General features: G+C 41.7%; 1 protein-coding gene across 3 annotated transcripts; it reads left to right on the top strand.

Moving 5' to 3' along the window:
• On the top strand, nucleotides 1–27,013 carry kdm3b (lysine (K)-specific demethylase 3B). 3 transcript variants are annotated; one of them, XM_014412108.4, is made up of 25 exons: nucleotides 1–514; nucleotides 9,897–10,055; nucleotides 13,110–13,223; nucleotides 13,536–13,641; nucleotides 14,421–14,545; nucleotides 14,643–14,702; nucleotides 14,830–15,525; nucleotides 15,640–16,837; nucleotides 16,920–17,136; nucleotides 17,252–17,466; nucleotides 17,560–17,712; nucleotides 17,828–17,935; nucleotides 18,047–18,174; nucleotides 18,274–18,571; nucleotides 18,681–18,934; nucleotides 19,303–19,575; nucleotides 19,738–19,909; nucleotides 20,045–20,135; nucleotides 20,333–20,463; nucleotides 20,565–20,684; nucleotides 21,503–21,526; nucleotides 23,968–24,107; nucleotides 24,342–24,518; nucleotides 24,641–24,775; nucleotides 26,050–27,013. In XM_014412108.4, the coding sequence occupies exons 1-25, from the start codon at nucleotides 308–310 to the stop codon at nucleotides 26,155–26,157; spliced, it is 5,409 nt and encodes a 1,802-aa protein (XP_014267594.3). In that variant the 5' UTR covers nucleotides 1–307; the 3' UTR covers nucleotides 26,158–27,013. The 3 variants fall into 3 exon arrangements, with proteins under 3 accessions (XP_014267594.3, XP_023010260.3, XP_004540964.3); XM_023154492.3 differs by having other exon boundaries at nucleotides 18,271–18,571; XM_004540907.4 differs by lacking the exon at nucleotides 21,503–21,526 and having other exon boundaries at nucleotides 18,271–18,571.
• Nucleotides 27,014–27,945: the final 932 nt, after the last annotated feature.

The following is a 27,945-nucleotide window of genomic DNA, read 5'->3' as shown; positions in this document are numbered from 1 at the left end:
GCAGTGCTGCCTGAATACGAGGAGTGCGTTTGATTGTTGCAGGGCTAAATGGCGGACAGAGCTGGATAGTCGCGTTAACACCGAGGACAAAAACGTTTCGACTGGGTGAATTCCTGGCGTGACCCGGTCCTCAGCCGCGTGTCCCCGGGGTGCAGCACAATCGTCAAATCGAGCCGTATTGGGCATCGAGCTTAAAGCTGTTTTCCGATCGTACCCTAACCTTAGCTTTCTTGAGTTCCCATCCCAAGCGGAGAAGTTAACACTGTTTATGGTGGCTTACTAGAGGCAGCTAGCCTGTGAGCAAACCATGGAGGACTCTCTTGAATTGATAGGGAAGCGTTTGCTTTTGCTCCTCGACGACGGCAGGTCCGCGAATGGATCCGAGTCGGAGCAGGCTGCCTGGGCCCGGGACTGGCTTCGGGGAACTGTGCGGGCAGTGAGTGTCATCGGCCTGGCCGCCCCGGAGGTTAGCGTCGGGGAGGCGACAACAACAACCACTGCAGCGGGGCTAACGGTCAGTGTTTACATTCAGCTGATGCCGTCCTGCATAGCTAAATACACAACAGTTAACATACATGCACAGCGTACCAGCTGTTTATTATGTGCTCTACATTAGCGAACACATTTTTACCTAGCACCGATGCTACATTTGCTAGTATTTTATGTTAGCTTTTGGACATACTGGTTAGCTCCAAGTCGCAGCCACTGGGGCGCAGCTAAACTCGAGGCCGGGGATTTTTTTTGGCCTTTGCTTTGTTCGCTTTTCAGCTCTCTGACACCCAGCTCCAGTGTTATTCGTTAACTATTTAGCACGAATTTCGAAAGCATCGATACGTTAGAGCTAACTAAGGGTTCATTTCACTGAAACAAATCGCCGGCAGTCACAGAGTAACCGTAAAGGTTGATGAGCTTCCACAGTTGGCTGAGGCATGTCTAGTTAAAGGCCTTACAAGTTCATAAAGGGGCGAACCAGGAATCCCTGCGAGCGTACTCTGCGTCCAGATTATTAAGTATTCACACTGTTGCTCGGGGTGGTAATTAGAATGAATGAATGAAAGTGTAGTGTTGCCGAGCCCAAAAATTGGGAGAGTTTTTGAAAACTGGGTGGCGGTGGTTGACCTACATGACAGCTGCACTTTGTAGTCCAAATGCGGGTTATTACAGTAGCATGCATTTGAATTGACATTAATAGATGTTTATCAAGTAAAGTAAAAATGTAGTTTTAAGAAAAAAAATGTAATCGCTTCCGATGTTTTATCTTTTTGTTTATTAGAAAAAGCAAGCTACAACAAAAAATGTAGCCCTTAGTCCTCTTTTTTTGTTTGCTTTTATCTAAAGAGTAGCAATACTACTTATTGACCTCAGGTGTGCATTTCCTAATTGTGTATTGTTGTTTTTTTTCTTGGGAAATAAATCTTAAACTGAGGAATTTACTTCTTGTGTGAGAACTTGTTCCTGTGCTCTGCCCTTATCGTGCATGTCGATGCATAATTATAAAAACATAATGAAAAACATCTTCTATCCATGTTCGTCTCCTGCTCTGATAACCTGCTCCATCAGTGATAAACAAAACAAAAGGACTTGGACATGTGGTACTGCACACCCTTTTATGCTTTTAAACCTTGCTGTATGTGTCAGGGGTCTGTCCAGCTTGGAGGGTTTATGCCACCGGTGTTTACTTCTCAGAGCCCCACCATCCAGTGAACATGTAAGGACATGTCAGGAAATCTGAGCTTTGAAAAAATAGGTGGGCTAACTGATCAGTCCAAAAACGTGAAAAGCTTGTTTATGTGCTAACCTTTTTAAAGACGTGTAGCTGGCAGGTGTGAGTCAGGGGTCTAGTGAAGAAGATGGAGGATAGATTGGTAGTTGTAATGTTTTTTCTTCTTTGTAGGGCAGCGCTCATCCATGATCTGAAAAAAATCCCACTACAATGATTTTTGGTCAATATTAAGTTAACTTTCCAAAGAGCACAGTGTCTTTTAAACATTGAATTTATCTAAACTTTGAGTGTATTTGAACTAGGGCTGCCACGATTAGTCAACTAGTCACGATTATGTCGACTATTAAAATCGTCGACGACTAATTTAATAGTCGACGCATCGTTTGAAGCTTTGTAAGATCACAAAAGACGCAGGAATAAGTGGCAGGATTTAAGAGTGTAATAACGGACTGAAACAGAAGATGGCAGCACTGCATGTACAAGGATGCCAGCTCACGTTAAACCCCGAAGAAGAAGAAGCTGTGTCCCAGAATTCATAGCGCAGCCCAGCGCAGTTGTCGACAATGGCGGCAGCTAGTTAGTTTTAACTTTACTCTTATTATTCTTTCTGGGTCACAAAATAAACGTTTAACATATTTTCAGGCGAGAATGTAGCTGTGTAAACCTCAAATATCTGCTCAGTTTATCAAGACACCACATATTTTCAAAAGCGCTCCGACGTTTTCGGAGACGTCTGTTACCCACTAGCTCGTTAGCTAGGCGGGGGCAAGGCTAACTAGAGCCGTGAGAACACCGGACTCCCGGCAAATCGTTTTCAAACCCACCGCCGTCTTTCGCTAGTCAGGTTAAACATATATATAAGTCACTTAGATAACTTAAAAATGTTAGTTTGGCTTTCTTTAGTATTTTATTTGTTCCTGAGTAAATCGGTTTGGCTGAGATTAAAGTTATAGTTTTTGCACAGCTAAAACTGTCAAGCAGACAGCTGATTATCAGAAGTGTGAGACGCTGGAGAATATACTCCGGTGTCCTGTTATATTTTAGAAAGCAAGGAGTTTATTAAACTTCACCGAAACAATCTGCAAATTTCATTAAAAATTAATAAACTACCATCTTGTCTTTATTTTTAGTTAGCACAAACACTTCAAGCTGTAAGCTAATGATAGTTATATAAGACCAGATGCTGCTGGTGCAATAAGCTGTACGCTGTACGTCCAATGGATGATGATCTGATTAGTCGACTAATCGCAAAAATAATCGGTGACTAGTCGACTATCAAAATAATCGTTTGTGGCAGCCCTAATTTGAACTGAAACCCAAATAAATAAATTAAAACGTGCTGTGAAGGGACACATTTTATCAGTTAGATCCACACTAGACCATATATGCCCTGTAGCCCTGAACCTTTCTACATATTTCCCACAAGATATGGATATGAGAACATGTTCAATCAGAAGTGTGATCGGACATAAACGTTCTCTTCCTTTTACAAGGTCTGAGCTAAGTCCGATTGAGCCCATTTGCGAATACAGGTAAGGGTCCAGTGACTTCAATATAGGGTCATATGGGCTAGTTGGGGTCATATTTCAACTAACAACTCAAAAACCATTGCCTCCACTGCAGGTGTTCTCTGGGCGTAGACAGCTGACGAGAGGCCCTAGTTGCACCACACAGCTGGAAAACCTGCAAGGAAGTCACTAGTAAAGTAACAGAGAGTCAAGCCTTCCTCAGTTGCAGACAGGGGGTTAGGCCAAGAGCCATCCAACACCTTTAGTGTGTGCTGCTGATGACAGACTGGACCAGGCACCCTGGTAACGTGGAGACAAAGACAGCCGGAGGCAATCGTTAATGATCCTTCCCCAGGTGAACCTGCAGAAACCTTAGTATGGCTTCTCTTTGTTGATCATAGGTACTCTTCCTGTCGTCCCAGCTTGATCTGGACTTGAAGGTACACAAGATTTATTAAATAGGCAGGCAAATGAAATTACAATAATGATCCAGCCACTAAGATGACTGATAGTCGTAGATGCCATACAGAAATTTATGAATTTTTGCTTCTTATCATCTTTAACCGTCTGATATGTTTTATCACACGTGCTTTCTGATTATCTTATCTCATAGATGTCAGTGCAGGCTGTCAGGACCAGATCCTAACAACAAAGAAAGAAGAACGTATGCTCTGGATTCATAAAAAGCAACACCAAATTTAGATTAAGAAGGTTTTGCACCAAGCGGCATTTGGTAGGGTACTCAAAGCTCACTTTGTGGTTGTTCCTTCTTCATTAAATGACATTAGATCCCCTAGGAGCATGGTACTTATATGTGCAGACTTAAAAAGCTAAAACAGTACTAACCACGTTGTTGCAGCTGGTGTTGTGACAAAAACAGATTGTCAGAATAGTGACAAAAGTGACTAAAATCAAGCAATAAACTAATTTTAGTAAAGTTTCTGCATTCCTGCATTTTAGACCTTTGGCAGTTCATGATTTTAACATATGGCGCTTATTGTATAAATGGAAACAGATGGCCTTTTTGTTGTATCTGGCAGTTTTTCAAAGTCTGTCTGAGAGACTGAGTCTCTTTGCAGTCAGTTTACAAGTGGACAGACTCCTCGCAGTTACCATGAAACTCCAGTGGCTGCGAACCTGCTAGTCCTGGCTGTCCTGTCTTCTGTTTTCCCTACGCACCGGATCGCTTTCCAGGTTGCTGTTGCAGGGGCCCTCTATCATTCAGATAATTCTCCAGAGAGGATGCTTCTTTTGTCACATGTACTCCAACATCACTGTCTTGGACGGCAGGTGGTGATGCTAGACCTTCAGCTGTGGTGGATGCACTACAAGCTCCAGGGCCACAGTAGTTTGGAGTTGCAGTCTAACACTATGGAGGTGGAGTATAGGTATTTAGTCATTAATGCATATGCACCTGTCTATACAGAGAAACACCAGATTGTGAAGATATCTGATGAAGTTGAGAAGAGACTGGTTTTGGTTGATTTAAATTTTAATTTTTTTAAAGTCATTAATCCTTGACATGTTGGTGATTTTTATTCCTTGTTACCTTTGGAAAAGTAAAACTGAAGAACCATGGAAATCATGGATCACTTACTTGGCACAAATGCTCTCCATATGTGCTGCAGACAAGCGGTTATTACCTGTGATTTATTTGGACCAGTGAAAGCTTTTGACACCGAGATCTGTGGATTTCATAGAGTACTGTATTTGGAAGGCTGCAGATGCATGAGACGAGTGCAGCAAAACCTTAAAATCTGAACAATTACCGTAATTGTCGGGCTATAAGCCGCTACTTTTTGCACAAGCTTTGAACCCTGCGGCTTTTAGTCAGGTGCGGCTTTTCTATGGATTGTCCATGAGCGGATTTGTTTTGTTTGTTCCGCTGTTGTACGGCACTACGTTGCCTGGCGGAAGGATCGGAGTTCAAGAGTGGTATGTTAGTCACATGTCCATCCGCCAGGCAACGTAGTGCCGTACGAAGTAGCGCGAAAAACAAACTTCAAAGTAGCACTACGCGTTCAGCTGGAGGCGTGGATGATGAGCGGCGATAAACTTGCAAAAAGCAAGTTATGCCCAACTCCACCACTGGATTCTGACAGCGTGGGAAAGTGTGAAAACATCCACGATCACCAACGGATTTCGAAGGGCTGGACTGCTGCCTGATGGAGAGGAGGCTCTTCAGAAGGTGTTCGACTCTGACACTGACAATGAGGATTTCTTTGGTTTTGAAAGTGACAACGAAAGAAAGGAGCTGAGAGTGGATGATGAAGCCACCCTGAGCCTGTTCGTTTCCGACACTGGAGGAGAGGACTTTGGTGGTTTTAGTGCGCAGGAAGAAGAGAAAGATGGTGGTGAATGACTGACTTTTCTTCTTGTTAAAGCCGTGTCACTGCACCTGAGCCTAAAAGGTAGTCTGAATCTATTTTTCTGGTGTGCTGTAGGTTATTGTTATGTACTACATTTGTTACTCATTTATGAAGCACAGTACATGTTTTGTACTTGTAATTACCACTACTTGTACACATACCCTAAAAGGTTATGCAAATATGTACCCATAACTTGTTTTTCAAAATATTAATAAAAGTGGTGTGTCTCCAAACAGCCATCTCTTTCCTGACAATTCGATTTGTGCATATTCTCTTACATATGATAAGTCAACATCAGAATCAGAATCAGAATACTTTATTGATCCCTGGGGGAAATTATTTTTTGTTACATTGAAACACCTGCGGCTTTTAGTCAGGTGCGGCTAATGTATGTACAAAACAGGATTTTCCCCTGCTTTTAGCTTGTGCGGCTAATATTCAGGTGCGCTCTGTAGTCCGGGAAATACGGTACTGTAAAGCTTGATGCCACATGGACAAAGTTAGCAAATCTGTTGCCTTTTGCGTGGGATGTACCAAGGTTTTGGAACGTTTTTCCTTGTTGTTTGAGAATGAATTGTCTTGCACAGTGGCAAACCATCACTACCTGGAGGTTAAGCAGTTTGCTTGGTATTGTCTCTGCAAGTTTGCTGCCTTCAGAGTATATGTCCAGGCATCCAAATAAGTACGGCTACATTTCACCTATAAAATTATAGTTCCCTTTCAGCTGATTCACTCGGTACAACACATAAAGTACGGGATTTCCCTCCGCGTATATTAGAAGAGGAAACCTCTGTTTACGTCTTGACTTGTGATGATATGTGCATGATGACAGGGCTGAGTATTTGCTGCCGAGTTATTTGGGCAATCAATCAAAGCCATTAAGGCTTTGATCTGTGGAAGAAGCAAACAGAGGCACTGCGTGACATCATCGCCAGACGTCATACCAAGCCCAAACTAACTAGATCTCACAGTCCTACTGCTCCTCTGCCGCCGGGCAAGAGCAGCATCCACTGCTGCTGTGGGTGAACCTTCAGTGAGAGCGCAGCCTCCAGCTCGAGTTCCACGCCAGTCGGCTTGGAGCAAAGGTCCACATTCAAGCTCCCGGTGGGACCCAACGCCAAGGATGAAAAAGCCTTAGTAGTTCTAGGTGTGGGATTGAGCGGAGAGGGGCTCCAGTGGCAAAGATACAATAAGAGGCGCAGTCCTAGCATCAGTCCTTGAAGGCGTTGTACTTTCCCAGCACCGTCTCCCAAGCACAAAGCCCCTGCACACAAAATGTCTCAGGTTGTAACTCCCAGTTTGGGTGTGTTAAAACATCAGGTGCCGATGTCACATCAATCTGTCACATCAGTCTAACAGATGCTTATTTTCATGATGCTATACAAATGAACAACAGGCAGTTTTTGAGGTTTGTATTCGAGGGGGCAGCTTACAAGTACCTGGTGCTGCCATTCGGGCTCTTTCATTCTCTCTTGCAAATTAATGATCAAGAAACTGACCTCACAGCCCACTGTTTATCACTGGTGCTAGTTTCAGTCATTATGCAAATGCACTGCTTAAAAGGTTAGGGGAAACCTTTCCTATTAAAACTAAGTCGTTGCCGATCAGTTTCATAGATAGTGTTAATCAATAACATGATGTAATATTCCCACCTCAAGTGTAAACAAATGTGACTAGAAGAAGAGACGGTGGGAGTCTGGAAGACTGGAATCTCCATTAAACAGCTGTAGTCCTTTGTGAGAAGTGGGAGCTCGGGTGTTCTTATGTTTACTTTGTCACTTTGTGTAGCCGATCATTTGAATGTGAACTTTGGCAACGATCAACCATTGTGCATATTTGCATAAAGTAACAGATGACGGAATAATCATGTCTCTATGAAAATGTTCTTTTTACATTTGTAAAAAAGGTTTTCATTCAAAATCTTTACGTATCCTTCTTTCTTCACTATTCTGTGGGACGAGATTCCTAGTTCCAGAAGCACTGAAGCGTCATCTCAGCATAATACTCCCACCACCATGTTTCACTGGGAGCTTGATGTTCTTTCTCCAAACATAAGCTGAGTGTCTGTGATCAAAAAGCTCTAGTTTCATCTCATGTGGCCAAAGGTCACGCTTCCAGTGTGCATAATGTTTCACCAGGTTGTCCTTGTTCTGTACTGTGTGGCAATCTTTGAATTTCTTGATGACACTTCTCACTCCAGTTCTTGACTCTTGGAGCAGCATTAATAACTTTGTATATCCAGCTCGTGTTTTGTGAGCATCTACAATTCTTTTTCTCCAAAGAAAAATAGTATGACTACTAGGGCTGCCACAAACTATTATTTTGATAGTCGACTAGTCACCGATTATTTTTGCGATTAGTCGACTAATCAGATCATGCATCAGTTGGACGTAAAACGTACAGCTTATTGCACCAGAATATCTGCTCTTATATAACTATCCTTAGCTTACAGCTTAAAGTGTTTAAGATATGTGCTAACTAAAAATGAAGACAAGATGATAGTTTATTAAATTTTATTTAAATGTATTGTTTCGGTGGAGTTTAATGAACTCAGCCATCTGCTCATTGCTATCTTAAATATAACAGGACACCGGAGTATATTCTCGAGCATCTGACACTTCTGATAATCAGTTGTCTGCTTGAACTTTATTCAGCTGTGTAAAAACTATAACTTTAATCTCAGCCTAACCGATTTACTCAGGAACAAATAAAACACTGAAAAAAGCCAAACAATAACATTTTAAGTTATCTAAGTGACTTATATATCATGTTTAACCTGAGTAGCGAAAGACGGAGGTGGGTTCGAAAACTATTTGCTGGGAGTCTCACCGTCTCTAGTGAGCCTTGAACCCCGGCTAGCTATCGAGCTGGTGGGTAACAGACATCTCCAAAAATGTCAGTGCTTTTGAAAATATGTGATGTCTTGATAAACCGAGCAGATATTTGAAGTTTGCACAGCTACATTCTCGCCTGAAAATATGTTAAAAGTTTACTTTTTGACCCAGAAAGAATAATAACAGAAATATTAAAACTAAGTAGCTGCCGCCATTGTAGAAAACTGAGCAGGGCCGCGCTATGAATTCTGGGATAGGTTGGGCCACGAAAGATACATCCGACCCATCCTTCAAATCTGGGGAAATGAAGGGCGGATTTGGAGGAGTCTTCGAATTTGAACAGCCTTCGTCGTGTTGCTGTAACGTAATTGGCCTACAAATGCAGGCTCAGGAGTTTGCGGTTCCTGAATTTGAACACAGCCACGATACCAGACACTGCTTCTTCTTCTTCGGGGTTTAACGGCAGCTGGAATCCTTGTACGTGCAGTGCTGCCATCTTCTATTTCAGTTCGTTATTACACTCTTAAATCCTACTACTTATTTCTGCGTCTTTTGGGATCTTAAAAAGCTTCAAACGACACGTCGACTATTAAATTAGTCGTTGACAATTTTGATAGTTGACGTAATCCTGACTAGTCGACTAATCGTGGCAGCCATAATGACTACTATTAAGGCTAATTGTGATGGTAATATCCCGTGTCTGGTTCTGTTTTTGTTTTTCAGAACTAGCAAATACAGTTATGGTTACTGGGGAAAAAGACAAATGAAATTAATACCATTTGGACAGATATGACAGTTTTATTAATCTTGTTCTTGGTATCCACAGCCAGTGCTATTTTTCAAGCAGGGCACATTCATAGTAGAGTAGTACCCAGAACTGCAAGAACTAAAGTGGACTTACCATTTGGTGTTCTTCACTTCTATAGCGAGTGTTGACTGACTCATACTTGTATGGCTGTTATTTACTCTCCAAATCACACATCTTTTTTCAGATTTCTCACTGGGCTGGGCAGCATGCATAAAGGAGCAGTTACTGAGTAAATGTGCAGATGTTTTTTCACTTAGAGAATCCAAACAGCAGCCTGGGGTTTTGAGGGCTAACCTGAAAACATAACAAAAGATATCTCAAGTTTTCCTCTAGCAGTACTCAGCCTCCTTGAAGTTTAAGTTCAATTAAATGTGGATTTTACATATTTTACACATATTATACATATAGGTTATATAAACCTGTTGGAGCATGCAGTTCACTTAATTCACAAAACCAAAATACAGTTTAACATCCTGTGATGGTAATATATTAATTAACTTTGTATCAAATTTGATATTTTAATACCTTTTTAAGGAATCAGATTTGCTTTGTTTGTTTAGACTTGCGATTTCCTGAAAGTGTTAGAGTCTGCAGTAATTTCACTTGCTTCATCACTTCACAGTCCTTGTGTGTATGTTCTGGTTGATTTTGCAGGTATTTGTGGAGTTTGAGAATGCTTCGCAGCGCTGTTCTTGGGTGCAGGTGTATGACGAGGGGGTGAAAGCTGTGCTGGTAGAAGACTCCATTGTTTGGGCCCGTCGTAGCGACGTTACCGACACAAGCGGAGCCTCGGCACCAGCCTGGCCTGCTCTGGTGAGTGCTCAGCTGGAAACAAGCAAAACCATTAACCACCCAAATAGTCTGGGCTCCAACTGTGAATGAGGAGTAGAGTGAGCTGTACTTAGATCAGATTTATGTTTGGAATGTAAAGTGAATGGAAGTTGGATAACTCTTTTGGTCATTGAAATTCATTTGAAAATAAAGTGTGCACCTGATCCCACACTGGTGTCTCCCGACTCATTGAGAGGAGACAAAGAAAAATTAAAGCGCCATTTACATGTTGCTCACCTTCCACATCCACACTTGGAGTTATTTTAGTCATTGTTGTACGCTCTGCAGTGCACATTTGCATATAAGTATAATAATGTCCAATCTGAAGGTTACCATCACCTCGTACGTGTTTTGAACAGCTAACACTTGCAGCTGGATATTGGCAAGGATAGCTTAATTTCAACAATAAAATGAGTCAATTACTATGGAGTTTGATTCAGTGCTTGATGTTTTACTTGCATAAGATCAAAGCATCCATGTTTAATGTAAATGCATAAAGCATGTTATAATTGTATTATTTGTTTCTATATTTCTTTGTGTAATCAGTGTGAGAGTGCTGTTTTCTTATTTATATGAAAATGACTCTGGTCCCAAAATGTTGATGTAATGTATGACAAAGAATTAACAAAAAATGATCTGCACGGTTTGAGTGCAATTGCAAAACATTGTCTACATGCACATTTAAAAAAAAACAAAAAAACAAGCAAAATGCTTGCATGTGTTCACGCATGGACTCTTAGTACATACGTATACAACTGGCTTAATGATCACCTTGAGGGCAGACAGGAAAGTCAGCACATCATTAACTGCTTATGTTACTTATCTTCCAGATAGTAAACAGAAGTCAACCGAGGCCAGGTCAATGTGCAGTCTGTTTTACCCTTTCATAGACGTTTTGGTTTTGAATTGGCCAGTTTACTTTACTTACTCGCCACTTCGTTAGTTACACCTTCTCCAGTGCCTCCAGAACTGTCCCTAATATTTCATGGCATAGATTCAACAAAGTAATGGTGTCATTCCTGAAATATTCTGGTTCCTATTGGTAGTTGCTATAGATGTGTTGGTTACACATTAGAGCTGCATTAAATCATTCTTCAATAATCTTAAAAAATGGTTGATGCATTTTTTTGGTTCAATGCTTTGGGTTAATCCAACAACTTCGTAGCGCTCACTTGTCACCCTGTAAATCACAAATGTGTCACCCACATTTGTGATTTAAAATATTTAAAATGTTTTTACTGCAGGCCAGTAAAAATATACATGGGCCTGTAAAACTCTAGGCTGCTGACATGGACACTGAATTATTGACATCAACTATTACCATTAATTATTACATCTACACCGTTAGAACGTCTGTTTTCTGCAGTAGAAAATATTGCATTTAAAAGCCCAGTTTCAGTTTTAAAAATGTGGACATGCTTGCTTTTCTTCATTGCAGTCATCATTTACAGACACACGAGCACACACACAGAAAACACATACGCCTGAACACCCACCAGATCTACTACGTCCAGGTGATGCAGTACAGTCAGAACTCTTTTTGCCTCCTATTAATGGAAGAACACATTGAAAGAAAGAGTAAAGGCTGTTTTATTCTGTGCCTCAGCTTAGGTCGTGTATATACCTTTTTTTCTTTTTTAAAATTACTGTTACTTTGGATTTAAGAAATATTTTTCTTTAAAATATGATTTTAATATGATATTTAAATACAATGAGAGGTTTGAATTGTTTTGGCAGACGTTGTATTCAGTTAAACTATTAAAACATTGGTTTCCATTTTAGAAATTGCAATTAGTAGTGCAGTTTGAAAGATCAGTTTCCTCTCTTTTGAATATTTATCGTTGCTCATTAATATGACAAAGTAATATTCAGTTAATCAGATAATTGATCGAACACTCGATAACTAAAATAATTGATAGCTGCAGAACTAATGCATACATCTAATGCATCCGTGATGTAAATCTCCTGTTTCACCACATCCCAAAGGTGCTCTATCGGATTGAGATTTGGTGTCTGTCGAGGCCATTTCAATACAGTGAACTCATTGTCATGTTCAGGAAACCAGTTAGACGTGACTTGAGATTTTTTGACATGGTGTGTTATCCTGCTTGAAGCAGCCATCAGAAGATGGTCACACCGTGGGCATAAAAGGAGCTGGTCAGCAACAGTACTCAGGCAGGCTGTGGCATTTAAACGATACTCTGTTACTATAAGATGATTAGAGTATGCCTAGAAAATATCCCCACACCATTAAACCCAACCCAATAGCCTGCAAGGCAGGAATGATCAATGTCTTCATGCTGTTTATGCCAAGTTCTGACCCTGCCGATTGATTTTCCAGCAGAAATTGAGACTCATCAGACCAGGCAACATATTTCCAATCCTTTGGTGAGCCTATGTCAATCGTAGACTCTGTTTCCTGTTCTTAGCTGACAGAAATAAGACCCAAGGGCCTTCTGATGTTGCCCATCTGCGTCAAGGTTCAATGTGTTCTGCATTCAGAGATGCTCTTCTGCATATCTTGGTTCATCAAGTGGGTGTTCAAGTTACTGTTGCCGTTCTATCAAGCAGTCTACAACAGCATGGCGTTTTTACCCAAAGAACTACTGCTCACTGGCAACTTTCTTTTTCAGACCGTTCTCCGTAAGTGCTAGAGATGGTCCTGTGGGTAAATCCCAGTAGATCAGCACTGTCTGAAATACCCAGTCCAGCCTGTCTGACACCAACAACCAATAACCATGCCTTATTCAGTCAGTTGAATGACCATTTTTCCTCCATTCTGATGCTCAGTTTGAACTTAAGGAGGTTGTATTAACCATGTCTGCACACCTAAATGCACAGAGGTGCTGATTATACCAAATATAGTGGCAAGTAACTGGTGGTGGACTATTAGACTGATCTACAAAATTGTATAACATACAAAAAAAATGCATAAATGCATACTTTTGTTACTCCTTTTGGTTGTTGAACTGAATAAACCTAATGTAAGTTCTCGCCCTGTATTTATCTCATTACATGCTCTCGCCTTTTCCACAGACTTTCCGCTCTCTGGTGGACAGAGTTGGTTTAGGATCCTTGGTTCCTGTAGAGTACTTTGGAAACAAGAATTTTGAGTTCCTGCCCGACAACAAAACTGTCCAAAGGTTTGAGGTATACAAAAATTCTAGCGTTTGTTAAAGAAGTTTGTGAACTTGTATATCAAACAGTACCAACAACATTTTGTGATTTAGCGTCTGGTGTTTTCTATTTCATGCAATCATTAAACAGATTGACTATTTATCACTCAGGATACATGTTAATGTCACTGACATGTTTAAATGTAAAACAATTGAATTATTTTCTGTTTTCATTAAGTGCTTCTTACTTAATAATCTAGGGTGAAGCTGCATACATGTTTTGTTCTACATTTCAGCTCTACTGCGAGCGCTGCTTCAGATCAGTTTGGTTTCTGTCCTTTTGCAGGTTGATAAAGATGTTAGACACCCTCTGCTGTTGGAGCAGCCATCTCTGCAGGCTGCCATCTCCAGCTGGCGTACTGACTTTGAACTGCAGGAGATATTCAGGAAGGGTAAGTTTCAACCTTCACCAGTTTCCTTTATCTCGATTTCACATCTGGGACGTGGTACATACCAAAACAATTAAGGGTGTTTGTCACATAATTAAAATTGAAAGGAGTCCTAATCAGTGGCACTTACTTAAGTTAAGCCTATTAATTTCTGGTTATGATTTATTTGATGTTCTTAAACGTGGCGTTTGGGTGGCTTTGTAGTTTAGTGATTTACACAACAGCAACTCAGACAAGCACATTGGCACACAGCTGCTTGGGTTAATTAGCTTCCCACTGACTAGCTAATCGGTGGCATGCAGTCTGTTTTCAGATGACCTCAGATCAGTTTGAACCTCGGCTGAGTAGGTACTAAAAAAGTACCAGGTACCACCACCTACTGGAAAATCCTTAAAGTTGAGTCAAGCCCATCTGACCTCAGTAGGTACTAGTGGAAATGGGCTATAACAGTGCAGACAACTATTCCTATGAAGCGATACCTTTGCTGCAATTTGTTTAGTGCAAATTATAGTGGAAGACCTAAATATTATGCCGCCCTCCTCTGTATTTTTCACATTTTACAAAGTCCTCTATTGGGCTGGTCTCTTTCACAGAGCCGATCTGGCCCTCAGGTTGGACACTGTCACCCGTATTGTTAGAGAAATGAAGGAATTTGAGTTCAGAATAAAAACCATCTGTGTTTTATTTAAAAGCAACATATCTGTCTGGCAGATTTAAATGACATGTGAGGGATGTAGATTTAATTCTCTCAAGTCCTGTTTTCCCATTGTACCTGTCCTCAGGTTCATACACCATTCAAGGACGCAAAGTTCGTGTGTACCAGCCGGAGTTTGAAGAGTGCTGGGCCACTGGACTGGTCTCACAGCACGACCCCATCTCTCACATTATGGAGATTACCTTGGATAAGGTAATGTTTATGTTTTGCCTAAATAAATTCTACTGTTCATGGTGTAAATAAATGTTACTTAATGACTACACTTTTTTTTCTTTTTTTTGCGCTGCAGGGAGAAGAAAATCAGATGGTTGATCCTCGTGTGATACACGTCATGCTGACAGAGGAGGAGGTAGGGTTGTTTCAGTAGTCGATATCCATCAAACTCTCCTCATGCTGTGTGCTGTATGTTTAGTTAATAAGTCATTTGAGATTTAGATTTAGATTTTTAATTATTTCTGGATATTTTCTGCCTTTAGCTTGGCAAGAATGGGCGGCGAAGGAAGGACAGCGAAACAATGAAAGGAGACAGCGGACGCAGACGCAGGACTGCCTCAGAAGGTGAGGATGACTTGAACTTGAAACGGTTTAAAGGAGCAGCAGATACCGGAGCGGACGCACAAAACTGCGGCGACACCAGCAAAACTGCAGTGGACGCGATGGGGATTTGGGCTGGAGACTCTGGTGAAAGAGTCAGCAGCACAACCAAAAATGGAAGCTCTTCAGATGGAACCTTTCCTCAGGGCCGAGGTTCGCCCCCAACAATTAATTCCTCGCTCCAGATGGACCAGTCAAACGCTAGTTCTCCTCGCTATCCCGGCCACATCAAAGAAAACGGTCGCGCAGTCGCCACGCAGGGAGCAGCAGACTCGACCACCACCATTACACCCACTCCTCCTCCCCTCAAACCAGCCCCTTCCCCCTTTTCCACTGCGTCTTTTCCCTCACTAGGCCAGATGCCAGTCTTGGTTCCTGGAGCACCAGCCCCCAAGGCCTCCTCATCCCCCCAGCTCGAACGAGAGGAGGGCAACCAGGCAGCTTATTCCAAAACAGCTGCTCTTGTTTCCCCAGGACCTGTCACCATTTCTTGGTCACAAGACAGCATTCCCAGTGTTTCGCTTTCAGCTTCTGTGGGTTTTAGCTCTAAAACTTCTAACTGGGGAAGCCAGACGGAGGTAAAACCAATGATGTAACAAGTACCATTAATACTGTACATTTCCAACAAATTGCTCTTTGCAATCTGTTATCTCTATTATTTGACTTAACCGTGTTGTGTTTCTGTTCCTCAGGGATCTAAAACGGCATCAGGCTTTCGTTTGTCCCAAGCTGGACCTACTGCTCCTGTATTTGGAGATGTTACCTCGCAGACCAACGGAGCTCCTACCACTACCACAGCCTCTCAGGATGCTCCCAAGCCTTTTGGCTTCAGTTTTGGTGGAGCAAAGACTGAGGCTCAGCCTAAGCCAGACCAGAACCTGTTTTTCCAGTGCATGTCGCAGAAGTCTGTCACCAGCCTAAATCTAACTGCTGATCAGACCCAATCCAAGGACACCAATTACTTTACTGCAGTGTCTGAGAGCCTGAGTAAAGAGCCTCCAAGCCTTTTCAAGCCAGCAGCCCCCACTGAAGGGCTGAAAAAGCCTGAGCAGCCTAAAGTGCCTGAGGTCCAGCAAACAGGAAATGGTGTGTTCAACAAATCATCTTCACCCTTTCAGGGCATGGGGGGCTCTCCAGGAGGACGGAGCTCTGGCTTAAATGTGGGTGGTCCAGCAGTGTCCTCTGGAGCCCAAAGTGCTTCTAAAAAGAACAGTAATAATGGAAGTTCAGTAGTTGGCTTAGGGCTGCAGTCTGGTTTTAATTCTGCAGAGAGTCACCAGAACCTTTTTCTACAGAACTCCAAGGAGTCTGCTAATCCATTTTTGGCATACGGGGAAAAATCCTCCCTCACAGCTTTCATTGGCCTAACTGGGTCCGAGCCACAGTCCATGGGTCCTGCGCTGGACAGCAAGCCGAACCTGTTCACTATGGCAGAGCCACCTAAGGGGATTCTGTCTTCTCCTTTCCCAGCATCGTCAGCAGCTGCTTCAACCAGCACTTCCCCCTCTCCGGCACCAGCCTCATCTCAGACGTTACAAAGTGAAGGGACTGAGACAAAGGAGGTGCAAGATGTTAGCGAGATTTCATCATCCACCTCAGACTGCCCGATGTTTGGAAACGCTGGCCCTGGCGGAATGGAGGAGGTGCCCGTGCCCTTCGACCAGAGCCAGTCTCAGAAGTTTAGCTTGGAAGACAGAGGCCAGTCATCTAAACATGACTCCGAGTCCAGCAGCAACAGTGACCTCTCAGATCTGAGTGATAATGAAGAGGGCCTGGAGAAAGGTCAAATCCCAGGAGGACCTTGTGTTTCTGCCAAGGATGGAGCCATCATGCAGAAAAATAAGGTCCAGGGGGCCGCTAAGAGCCGTCCACGTAACAAGCCTTTCAAAGGTAAGACTTGTCCACTTCTCACTTTTTAAAATGGTGATAAACAAGCTTACCAAGAGAGGTAACACTAAACTCTCTTTTCCAGTGGGTCAGTCTGTACTTAAAGATCAGAGCAAGGTGCGTCGTCTAAAGCAGTCTGGTGAGTCCTTTCTTCAAGATGGCTCCTGCATCAATGTGGCCCCTCACTTGCACAAGTGCCGCGAATGCCGCCTGGAGCGTTATCGGAAATATCGGAATACGGGCGAAGAGAGCGACGACGATGATGATCCGAATGTAGCCTGTCGTTTTTTCCACTTCAGAAGGTATGGATCACGCAGCTTTGTCTTTCTTTATAATTTTATTTATGTATTTCTTTATTTTTGAAAAAAAAAATGTGTGTTTTGACCTTAATGTTTTACTCTTTTTGCTCGTGACTAGGCTGGCTTTCACTCGTAAAGGTGTGCTGCGTGTGGAAGGTTTCTTAAGTCCCCAGCAGAGTGATTCTATGGCCATGGGACTGTGGCTACCTGTGCCCGCTGTCCATGAGGGCCTCGACCTCGACACATCCAAGTACATCCTGGCCAATGTGGGAGATCAGTTTTGTCAGTTGGTGATGTCTGAGAAGGAGGCCATGATGATGGTGGAGCCTCACCGTAAGTATAAAGACATCTCTCTAAGCTCATGTTTTCGCATTAGAGTTTTGTTTGCCACGAGTCTAAATCGCTTATTTTTTGATTGTCCTGCAGAGAAAGTGGCCTGGAAACGTGCCGTGCGAGGCGTCAGAGAAATGTGCGATGTGTGTGAGACCACCCTGTTCAACATCCACTGGGTCTGTCGTAAATGTGGGTTTGGAGTGTGTCTGGACTGCTACCGGCTTCGCAGGAACAGGCCAAGGGAGGGTGAGTCACTGCAGTGATATTAGAGTAACTTTAGGGCTGTTTAGTGTGTCTTATTTTATTCCTTATTTAGCTTATTGTGTTGGAAATACATGGTTGACTTTATTCTGTCCTTCAGATGTAGACGAAACTCCGGAGGATGAAGTTTTCTCTTGGTTGAAGTGTGCCAAAGGCCAACCTCACGAGCCACAAAACCTCATGCCTACACAAATTATACCTGGAACAGGTAACATGTACATTATGATCAACTGCCTCATCACAGGAACATTAAATGTTACCTGTGATCAAATATTGCTACAGTAAAAGGTGTGATGATCGTACTGTCCTTCTCTTCCAGCTCTTTACAATATAGGAGACATGGTGCACTCAGCAAGAGGCAAGTGGGGTATTAAAGCCAACTGTCCCTGTGCCAATCGACACACTAAGCCTCTAGTGCGCCCTACTGCCCCAAATGGGATTTCACAGGTACAGTTTTACAACTTTACGAGCTTTCTTTTCTCATGTCTACACTTTGAAAGCTCCTAAACTGACGACTCTGCTATCTTGTTATGTGTGTCTCAGCAGTCCACACCGGGCAGTGGGGGTGTCCTCGCAGGTGCAACCTCTGGTACTGGCATCACTCCAAAATCAGAGGGAGAAACATCAGCAATCAAAACAGAAACCACACAGACACCAGTATCGTCAGACAGTGGGGGTGGAGAAAGTGTGGGCAGTACCAGTACCTCCACCAGTGGTACGTCCTCCCCCTGTAACCTCACACAGTCCTCTGTCAAGGAGTCGCGCTCATCAGGAGAAGGCAACAGCTCTGCTCTGCACTGGCTGGCAGACTTGGCCACACAGAAAGCCAAGGATGACACCAAGGGTAAGTAAGAAGTGGGTTACAAGTGTTGAGTGTGTAAAATCTTAGTGCATGAAAAAGATTACATCAACTGATCTGAATAACATCGTTCCTTCCTCCCATCTTTCTCCAGAATCCGGTTCGCTTCGCTCCATAATGAGTCGAGACAGTCGACCTCCCTTCGGCCTGGACTCCCTCAGTGCTCTTTCAAAGCCTTCTGCTTCTAGCCCTAAGCTATTTAACAGCCTTTTACTGGGCTCCAGCATGGCCCAGTCTAAACCTGAGGGATCCAGTCTCCGGGACCTGCTCAACTCCGGACCAGGAAAACTGCCCCAAGGCCCTGGAGAGAGTGGGGTACCATTCCCCTCTGTTTTTACCTCAGCAGGCGTAAGTAAAATGTTTTCATTTTTCCATATGATGATACAGTATTGATCAATTTTTTTCAAACGCATGTATCAACACAAAAACTTCAGCTAAGTTTCTGAACTTGAAATTATACTTCAAGTCCATTTAAATATGGAAATTTAGATGCTGAAAACAGGAATACTATTTGTTGTATTTCAAGCAAGCAAGCAACAGATTTCTGAAGTGCACAAGTTGTGGAGTAAATCATTAAAAAATTACCACCATCTACTGATTCTTTGTAAGTTTTAGTGTATAAACTACTGAGACTGTACTCCTTCAACAATAGTATCGGCTAGCTACGAATAAAACTACATTGTTGGGTAACCCAAAATCTTTATGTGACCTGACAGAGTGACAAGCTGAAGAGCAGCCTTCCAAACTTCCTGGATCACATCATCGCCTCAGTTGTGGAGACCAAGAAGGCCGAGGGCCGTCGCACCGGGGCCTCTGAAGGCGGAGAACTCGGAGCGCTAGGGTCTCGCAAAGACGGCGTAATGGGCCTTAGCGTTTTGGAGCCACATACCTCACACTCCTGGCTCTGTGATGGCCGACTCCTTTGCCTACAGGATCCCAGCAACAGCAACAACTGGAAGATCTTCAGAGAGTGCTGGAAGCAGGGACAGGTAGGAATTATGATTAGCATAACTTCATCTTTCATCCAATTCTTTGATTTTTGTGTTAAAATTATGCGGAGATGGATGTTACTGAGCTATGGGTTGAAATTTTATTGCATTGATTAATGTAACTCACCCATTACTGTCTGATTACCTCTGCTTTGTGGCCAGCCTGTGTTGGTGTCAGGGATACATAAACGTCTGAAGACTGAGTTGTGGCGGCCTGATGCTTTCAGCGAGGAGTTTGGAGACCAGGATGTAGACCTGGTCAATTGTAGAAATTGTGCTATTATCTCTGATGTAAAGGTGCGAGAGTTCTGGGATGGCTTTGAGGTTATTTCCAGTGAGTATCCAAACTCTCTTTTTCCTCAATTATTTTATTTGTTACTTGGATCCATGAGATCACCAATTATTGTATCTAGCATGTTTTTCTCTGATGCTGGACAGATGTCACTAAATGTGTTTTTTATGAATGCAGAGCGACTGCAAGATGCCGATGGCCTGCCCATGGTGTTAAAATTAAAGGACTGGCCTCCAGGTGAAGACTTCAGGGACATGATGCCCACAAGGTGAGGAACACAAACATTTACAGAGAAAGCGTCTCAGTGATGTTCTGCGGTTGTTCGCTCATACACATAGAGGACATAGAGGAGCTAACTGATTTTATCTCTTCTTTGTATTTTCATGCTTTGCAGCTGTAAATTCTGCCTGTTTGTATTTATGTAAGGTCTGTTATTGATGGGAATGTCTCTTGTACCTTTCCCAGGTTCGACAATTTAATGGACAACCTCCCTTTGCCCGAGTACACAAAAAGAGACGGTCGTCTAAATCTCGCTTCGCGCCTCCCTAACTTTTTTGTGCGTCCTGACCTTGGACCGAAGATGTACAACGCTTATGGTAAGAACAACATCTGATGGAATTATTTTGTCTTTCTCTCCTTATGTGCGATATAATTTATTCATCTCGCATCACTCTTTTCCCTCTATTTTAACCTGCAGGCTTAATATCGACTGAAGACCGGAAGGTGGGAACCACTAACCTCCACCTGGATGTGTCTGATGCGGTCAACGTCATGGTCTATGTTGGCATCCCTCACGGAGAAAACAACCAGGAGGAAGGTTGGTAGACTTAAACACACTTTGTCTCCTTTTTTTACGGTCTTGCTTTCTGTCTTCAACAAACTCATTGAAGATCAGGATTGTTTAATTTAACCGATTTCCAATAAAATGAACCAAATAGGAGCTAAAAATTTTACCTCTGTGGTCTCTCCGTAAATGGAAGAGAGTCACATTGGTGCTCCGACGCTGTTGCCTCTGCTGCTCATTTGATTTAAGAAGGGACAGTGTACATTAGCTGGTATGACTCCATCATGTAAATAACCCCGAACATCCAGATTTAGCACTACAGGTCAGATATCTGGAGTCTCTGTCAGATTTATGGCTTAAAAGTAAACGTGCAAAACCATATAAGCAAAGAGAAACTTAATCAGCTATAGTAATAAGTGGGAATAAGCTTTAAATGTCAGGGTTTTGTTTTATTTTCCAGGCTTGTGACAGTGAGATTTACACGTATATCTGTTCCTGATAGTAAAAATGTGTTACTGTAATATATGAATGTTTTTGAAATCCATCCTGACTTCCAAAAACACAAATTTTTGTAATGTGAGAGTATTTCTGTAACAATATTACACACCTTGCACACTAAAGCCATATTATCCTGTGAAGCATTAAGTGGAGTACAAGTTAACGAACTTTCTTCTTGAAACACTTCATCACTCATTCCTCACTTTATCGCTCTTGAACAACCTTGTCAGTTTTTCCACAACCTCATCCTAAACATTATAGCTACACTGTTTTAGTTGTCTTGGCTTGGACTCTGATAAGACCCTTCAGTGGGTCTTGCTCATTTACATTGTGGCAAAATTTCTCATTCACAGAGGCAGAAATCTCTGGACGCAAAGGTCTGTAGACTTTCAGTTGTATAAATTGAGTAGCATGCCCTTCTTCTTGACTAACTCCCCTTCTTCACTCCTCCACTCCATCCTTCTGTTATCTGTGCAGTAGGGGCCAGAGCACTGGGAACCGTCTGCTAGTTTCTGCTGCTGCATTTTTGTACGCTTTTTTCCAGATTTCTGTGTAAATACACGCTTTATTAAATTAAGTAACCACATATGGCATTTAAATTTTCCGCATTGCTGCTCTCTGGAGATCCGTGTTTTTTTGTTTTATTTTCCTTCTGTGTATTTTCAGTGTTGGGTTAGATAAATGTGACACATTTGGTTGGAGATTTGGTAGTTTTGGGTGCACTGTGCTCTGGTCCTTACCCTGTGGGAGAAAAGTTTGAATGAAGGGCATCTAGATTTGGCATTACCTGTTCCCCTCTGCAGGCTTCTTTTCACTCATCTGAGTGACTCTCATGCTCCTGCACACACGCAATTAGGGATAAGTAGGAAATGTAGGAAACTACATTTTCCTGTAGTGTGCTTATCTAATATTCTTAATTAGTTAATGAGGTTTTAAACTTATACAAAGACATAAGTGAGTAGTAGAGGGAAGAGATTTGTTATGCTTTATTGAGCAAAGTTAGCAAAAAAGAACATTGGGAATAGAACCTCCACATCCAGCTGGTGATTTATCTTTCAAAAGTTAATTATGCTGAAATTACTACTTTCTTTTTAAGTTGTATATATTTTTCACCCTTTCCACTTCCTGGGTCACCACCAGGAAGTGGAAAGGGTGCAGTCAGGAAAGCCACTCTGTGCAGGATAAAACTGGATGGGTTATTGTGCTTTAGTTTCCCAGCTTTTTCAATGTTCAGTGGAAAAGTTTAGGAAGAATCAGCCGGATGTTTCTTTTCATTTTGAAGCATTAAACCACCTAAAACCTTTATTAGGATTTATTTTATTGCACTGTGATTACAGTCCAAAGAATATTACTCTAATGAGCACATCATTATTAGTAAGTCGGTTTAAGACAAATCCTTAGTATCCTTCCTTTTATACATAAAGACCCCAACAACATAAACATAAAAGGACTGTTGTAGCCTAGGAGCTGAACTTATAGCTGTAAAGAAGTTATTTATGATGGACTAGAGAAAAAAACTGCAGTCGTACACGGGCAAGTTTATTACAGCTGAATGCAAACACGTTTAGATTTCAATGAGAAACTTTGACCACAGCCAGGTTTTTGGTGAGGGAAAGATGAAAGTCCACTGACGCGACGGATTTTATTACACGCGTTTGTTTCGATTTGTGTTAATGAATCAAAGGTCTGTCAGTATTATGGCGAGAGTCCAGTGGACTCTTATTAAGGCAGTAGTTTTAGCTGCTGTGTAAGTCAGCAGTAGGCTGTGAATGTTTATGTGTCATAAATGTGATTGTGTAGTCTGCAGCTTGTCCTGTCCTGTGCCCCAGTAGTTCTCAGCTGGTCTGACCATAGGATCTACATTTTCAGTAGCGACATATTTCCAAAAAAAGTAGTTAGTAGTTAGGAAATGTACAAGGCTTTCATGCATTAGAAACATAGTTTATTAAATATAATAATAATAAAGATTTGGATCTCAATAATATGAATGCTTAAGCCGCATTTATATTAATTACCGTATTTTCTCAAGTGAAAACCTTTATTCAGCTAAAAGGAGCGCCTCCAATAATGCCTGGGGGACGTGATCAGCATGAAGAAATTAGCCTGTCTGGGTTCTCTTGTATTATTGTATGCCTTTAGAATCAAAGTGTTTTTGTGCACTGCAACACTAAAGGGCTTTTAATTAGAAGTACAATAATGCACTAACTTTAAAAAAGTATTCCTACTGAGACAAGACCAAAAATATCTTTTTAAAAAAACAAACAAGACATTAGAAAGTAAACCTGCCTCTTGATACAGACCTGCTTCAGCAGTTGAGGTACATAAAAGTCATGGTCAGTATTTGAGGAAATACGGTGGTTACAGTTCATTGAAAACCCATGAGCACACAGGCCTGCTGCTTGGCATGCTTGTGTCATGGAAGATGCAGATTCTGAGCTTTTAGTGCACTTCAGAATAAAACTCTTACAGCATTGATGTCCTCTTAGGTCATTTGTCACCAGTTGAGAACTACATCCCTGCACCGTTTCTGCCAAGAAAAAGTCTGTGATGGATGTATATGAATGAAATTGTTCTATTTAAAGAAAAAATATGTAGATTTAGCACTTCCAATCACTGTCCCAGCACTTAGCTTAGTCATTCATGGAAATGGAATAGAGTAAAACACGGTAGTGTTTAAAGTGCTGTGGAAAAATTTAACAATCACAGTGCAAAAGCTAATTTAAAAAGGCCACTAAAAGTCAAATAAACTAACTTCTCTTACAGCTGTTATAGAGACAGTGCTGATTACAACTGTTGTTTGTTTATGTTTGGTCTCCAGAGGTCTTGACCACCATTGAGGAAGGCGATGTGGATGAAATGACGAAGAGGAGGGTGCACGAGGGAAAGGAGAAGCCTGGAGCTCTCTGGCACATCTATGCTGCCAAGGACGCAGAGAAAATCAGGGAGCTGCTTCGCAAGGTCAGCAAGCCGGCAGATCTGTTTCAGGCTGGCTTGTCACTAGCTGTAGCCGTAACATTTTGTAACCATAAACTGTGAGGACAGGATTGTCATTGGATAAATAAAATTGGGGTAGAACGATAGCTTGATTTCTGCAGAAGATGATTAAAGTTCACAAACAAAAATTAGCCAGCCGGGGAACTTTACTTAAAAGCTCATTCTTTCTAAGCAATGGCTTGTCCTGACCTTTCGCAGGTGGGAGAAGAACAAGGTCAAGAGAACCCGCCAGATCACGACCCGATTCATGACCAGAGCTGGTACCTGGACCAGGTGCTCCGCCGCAGGCTCTACGAAGAATATGGCGTCCAGGGTTGGGCCATTGTACAGTTCTTAGGAGATGCTGTATTTATCCCTGCTGGAGCTCCCCACCAGGTCAGACTGTTTTTATATGAAAAGTGGAGCTGTACACATACCCTGTGATTCAACAGACCTGCCTGTTTTTTGTGATTTTTCTCACACCTCCATGAACACATTTGTCCTTTCTGCACACTCAGGTGCACAACCTGTACAGCTGTATCAAGGTGGCGGAGGACTTTGTGTCTCCCGAGCATGTGAGGCACTGTTTCAGGCTGACCCAGGAGTTCAGACACCTGTCCACTACTCACACAAACCATGAAGATAAACTCCAGGTGGGTGTGTTTTTCCTCTCAGTGTGTAGTTTTATGTCTTATTTGGATGGTTTATACTAGAGGACGATGTTTGCTTGTGTCGCTTGAAGCTGTAGGCTATAGTTTACTTAACTCTGTGTTCACAGTTTTATGATCTTTTTATTGGAACAAAGAGTTTATTAGTTGCTGACAGTTATTTAAAAACTATAAAATTAAGATTGGTTACCAGTATGTCATCTATAAACTGGGGCTGAAGCCTGAGAAGCATTATAAAGTGTTAAAAATTGAAGGGTTTAAAGAAACAGGCACAATTTATATTGTTCACCTTTCATACACTCTTGTGTCTGTTTTGTTAACCCTTGTGTATATATATACACACTCAGCAGACACTTCATTAGTTACACCTGGCTGGTAATGGGGTTGTCTTTAGATTAGTTTTAATTTTTCATGGCATAGATTCAACAAGGTGCTGGAAACATTCCTCAGATTTTCATTCACATTGACATGACAGCATCACACAGTTTCTACATCCATGATGGGAATCTTCTGTTCTACCACATCAGGTGCTCTATTGGATTGGGATCTGTTAACTGTGGAGGTTGTTTGAGTGCAGTGAACTCTTGGTCATGTTTGAAAAACCTGTTTGAGATGATTAGTGCTTTGTGAGATTGTTTCAGTGTTGCTCACCTAGTACTGAGTGGCTTAAAGTTGGGTGGATCCATGTTTTCATGCTCTTTGAAATTCTGACTTTTTCAGACCCGTTCCCTGTAAGCTCAGGAGATTGTTGTGTGGGAAAATCCCAGCAGATAAATGTTTAAAGTCACCTAAATCACCTTTCTTGCCCATTCAGATACTCAGTTTGACCATGTCTACACACGTAGCTCCACTGAATTACTGCCATGTAATTGGCTGATTGGATATTTGCATAAACCAGCAGCTGAACAGGTGTAACAAAGTGATCAGTGAGTGTATACACTGTTACAAAGGTGGATGTTTATATTAGAGGCCATTCTTCACTATAACGCAGCAGCATGTTTATAGAGTTCTCACTGGGAAAAGCTGATTGTTCTGTCTCTGTTTTATAGTCAAACACAGCACAGCGTGTGTTTACATATAACAATGCTATGTTTTTGTTAAATAAAAGGAAAAGCACGATGATACTGTTCAAAGTAAGATAATAAAAACTTTTTTTTTTCTCACAGCAGCATTGAAAAGTTATCATTTCTTATCGGTGTGAGGTGTTTTGTGTCTGGTGTTGTCTCACCACTGTTTTGTTGTATTTTTTTTACCCTCAGGTGAAGAACATCATCTATCACGCAGTGAAGGACGCCATTGGGACGCTGAAGGCCCACGAATCCAAACTAACGCGCCCTTACTCGTCTCCTCAAACCGCTGGCCTCTGAAGACCACTCCACTACATGCACACAGCGCATACATTTCATACCTACATAAACAAGTACCAGCTGCACAGCGCAGAGTACAGAGATAGTGTAGGTTGTTTTGAGGGCAGTGAAGGTTTGAGTGTGGGAAGACTGTACATTTGATTAGATGGGGAGGGATGAATCAGCGCTTCGATGAAGGAAGTCCTTTATCGCTGTTACACAGTACGCTCAAACTTGTCTAGTTGTTTTCCTTTTTTTTTTTTTTTTTCCTGATTTTGGTTAACTCTGTATTTAAGGTCAGTGTGTTTGTTCTGTTTTCATTGTACATGTAAGACGTGAGAGTAAGGGAGGTAAAAGCTGACGTGCCTTTGAAGCAGAGGTTCAGCTACAATATAAGCAACTGACAAAAATGTGAGTACTGGGCTAACTTTCCTATTTTGATGACATTGATATTATCTTTCTTCAATAGGAGCGAGGTTAACCTGTTTTTTGTAGATTTTTTTTTTTCTGTTTAAGTTTTTAAACAGCTGATTGTTTCTGCCCTCTGTGGCTGAAATGAATTTGTGAAAACAGCCAGTCAAGGGAAGCAGACCAAAGTTTTGTATTTTTAGTTTTCTTATTTCACTTTTAGAGTAAGAAGTCTTTTTTTTTTTTTTTTTATACACCACAAGGTAATAATTGGTTGGGTGGGGCTTCAAAGGAGGGCAGTTTTTTTTCACTTGTCTTTGTCATGTGGGCTGAATGAACTGCAGACTTCCAACATGGTTCAAGAATCACAATTGCAGCTGAACAGAACTACTGGCCATTAACATTGTATCAATATATATATTGATCTAGCAGTCTGTTTGATTTTTCACAATAAAATTTACAAAAACTGCTGCTTCTCTGATCTTTTTTTTTTTTTTTTTTTTTTTTAACCCATAAAGCCTCTACCCATGCACCGCTAAGATGTAGATGGTATTAAAATACAAGTTTGCTGGTATCTGATTGCCTGTTTGGTCAAACATCCCAAAACAGAGATGCAGTTCGCAGTTATGTTGTGCTCTGCAAAAGTCTTGAGTCACCCATTTCTTTATAATTTGCTGGGAAAATGTAAATTGGGTGCAGTGATACTAAGTATTCTTCAGGAATACTTCTCCAGGCTTCTTAAACAACATTCAGAGATGCCTTTTGTTTCGTTCTCTGTCATGATGATCCCACACTGCTTCAATAATGTTGAGGTTTAGGGCTTTGGGGAGGCCAATCCATGACTGATAGTTCTATTGTATGTCTTTACTGCATTGGCAGTATGTTTGCATTGGCTGAAGTGCAGTCCCAAACCAGTCCTTGTTTGACTTGAAAGATGCAACATTGGTAGATCCCTTGTAAATTTTTTCATATGTTAGTTTTAAGTGGCTTAATTGAAAACAACACAAACATTCCTCTGACAATGGTCGGGTACAAGGACTGGATTGAAAATCGCTAAAGAAGCAGCCACTTTCAAAAGAAAAACCTTGAAAGACCCACGGGAAGTCTGGTTCCTTAGAGACAAAATATAAAGTAATCAGTGGTACTCTACAGGCTACTTACTTTTTGATAAGTTAACCACTCAGTTTTCTGCTTAACTGAGTAACTGTTATCAAATGTTTAAACTCAGTATCTTGTGGGACTGTGTTTAGTGTGTTTACATCTTTAAGTCTTCAGAGAAATGTTGAATCCCTCTCTTATGAGCCTAAATCATTTATCCACAGATCGGTCTCATGGACATAAAAAATAATGATCATAAAAAGGAGACCAGCACTGTGTGGGTTTTCACTAGGATAAACCTGG

This window comes from Maylandia zebra, linkage group LG2 (assembly GCF_041146795.1).
Source record: "Maylandia zebra isolate NMK-2024a linkage group LG2, Mzebra_GT3a, whole genome shotgun sequence".
Lineage (NCBI taxonomy): Eukaryota > Metazoa > Chordata > Actinopteri > Cichliformes > Cichlidae > Maylandia > Maylandia zebra.
The sequence above is the reverse complement of the archived record's forward strand: the minus strand, read 5'-3'. Positions and strand labels throughout refer to the sequence as shown.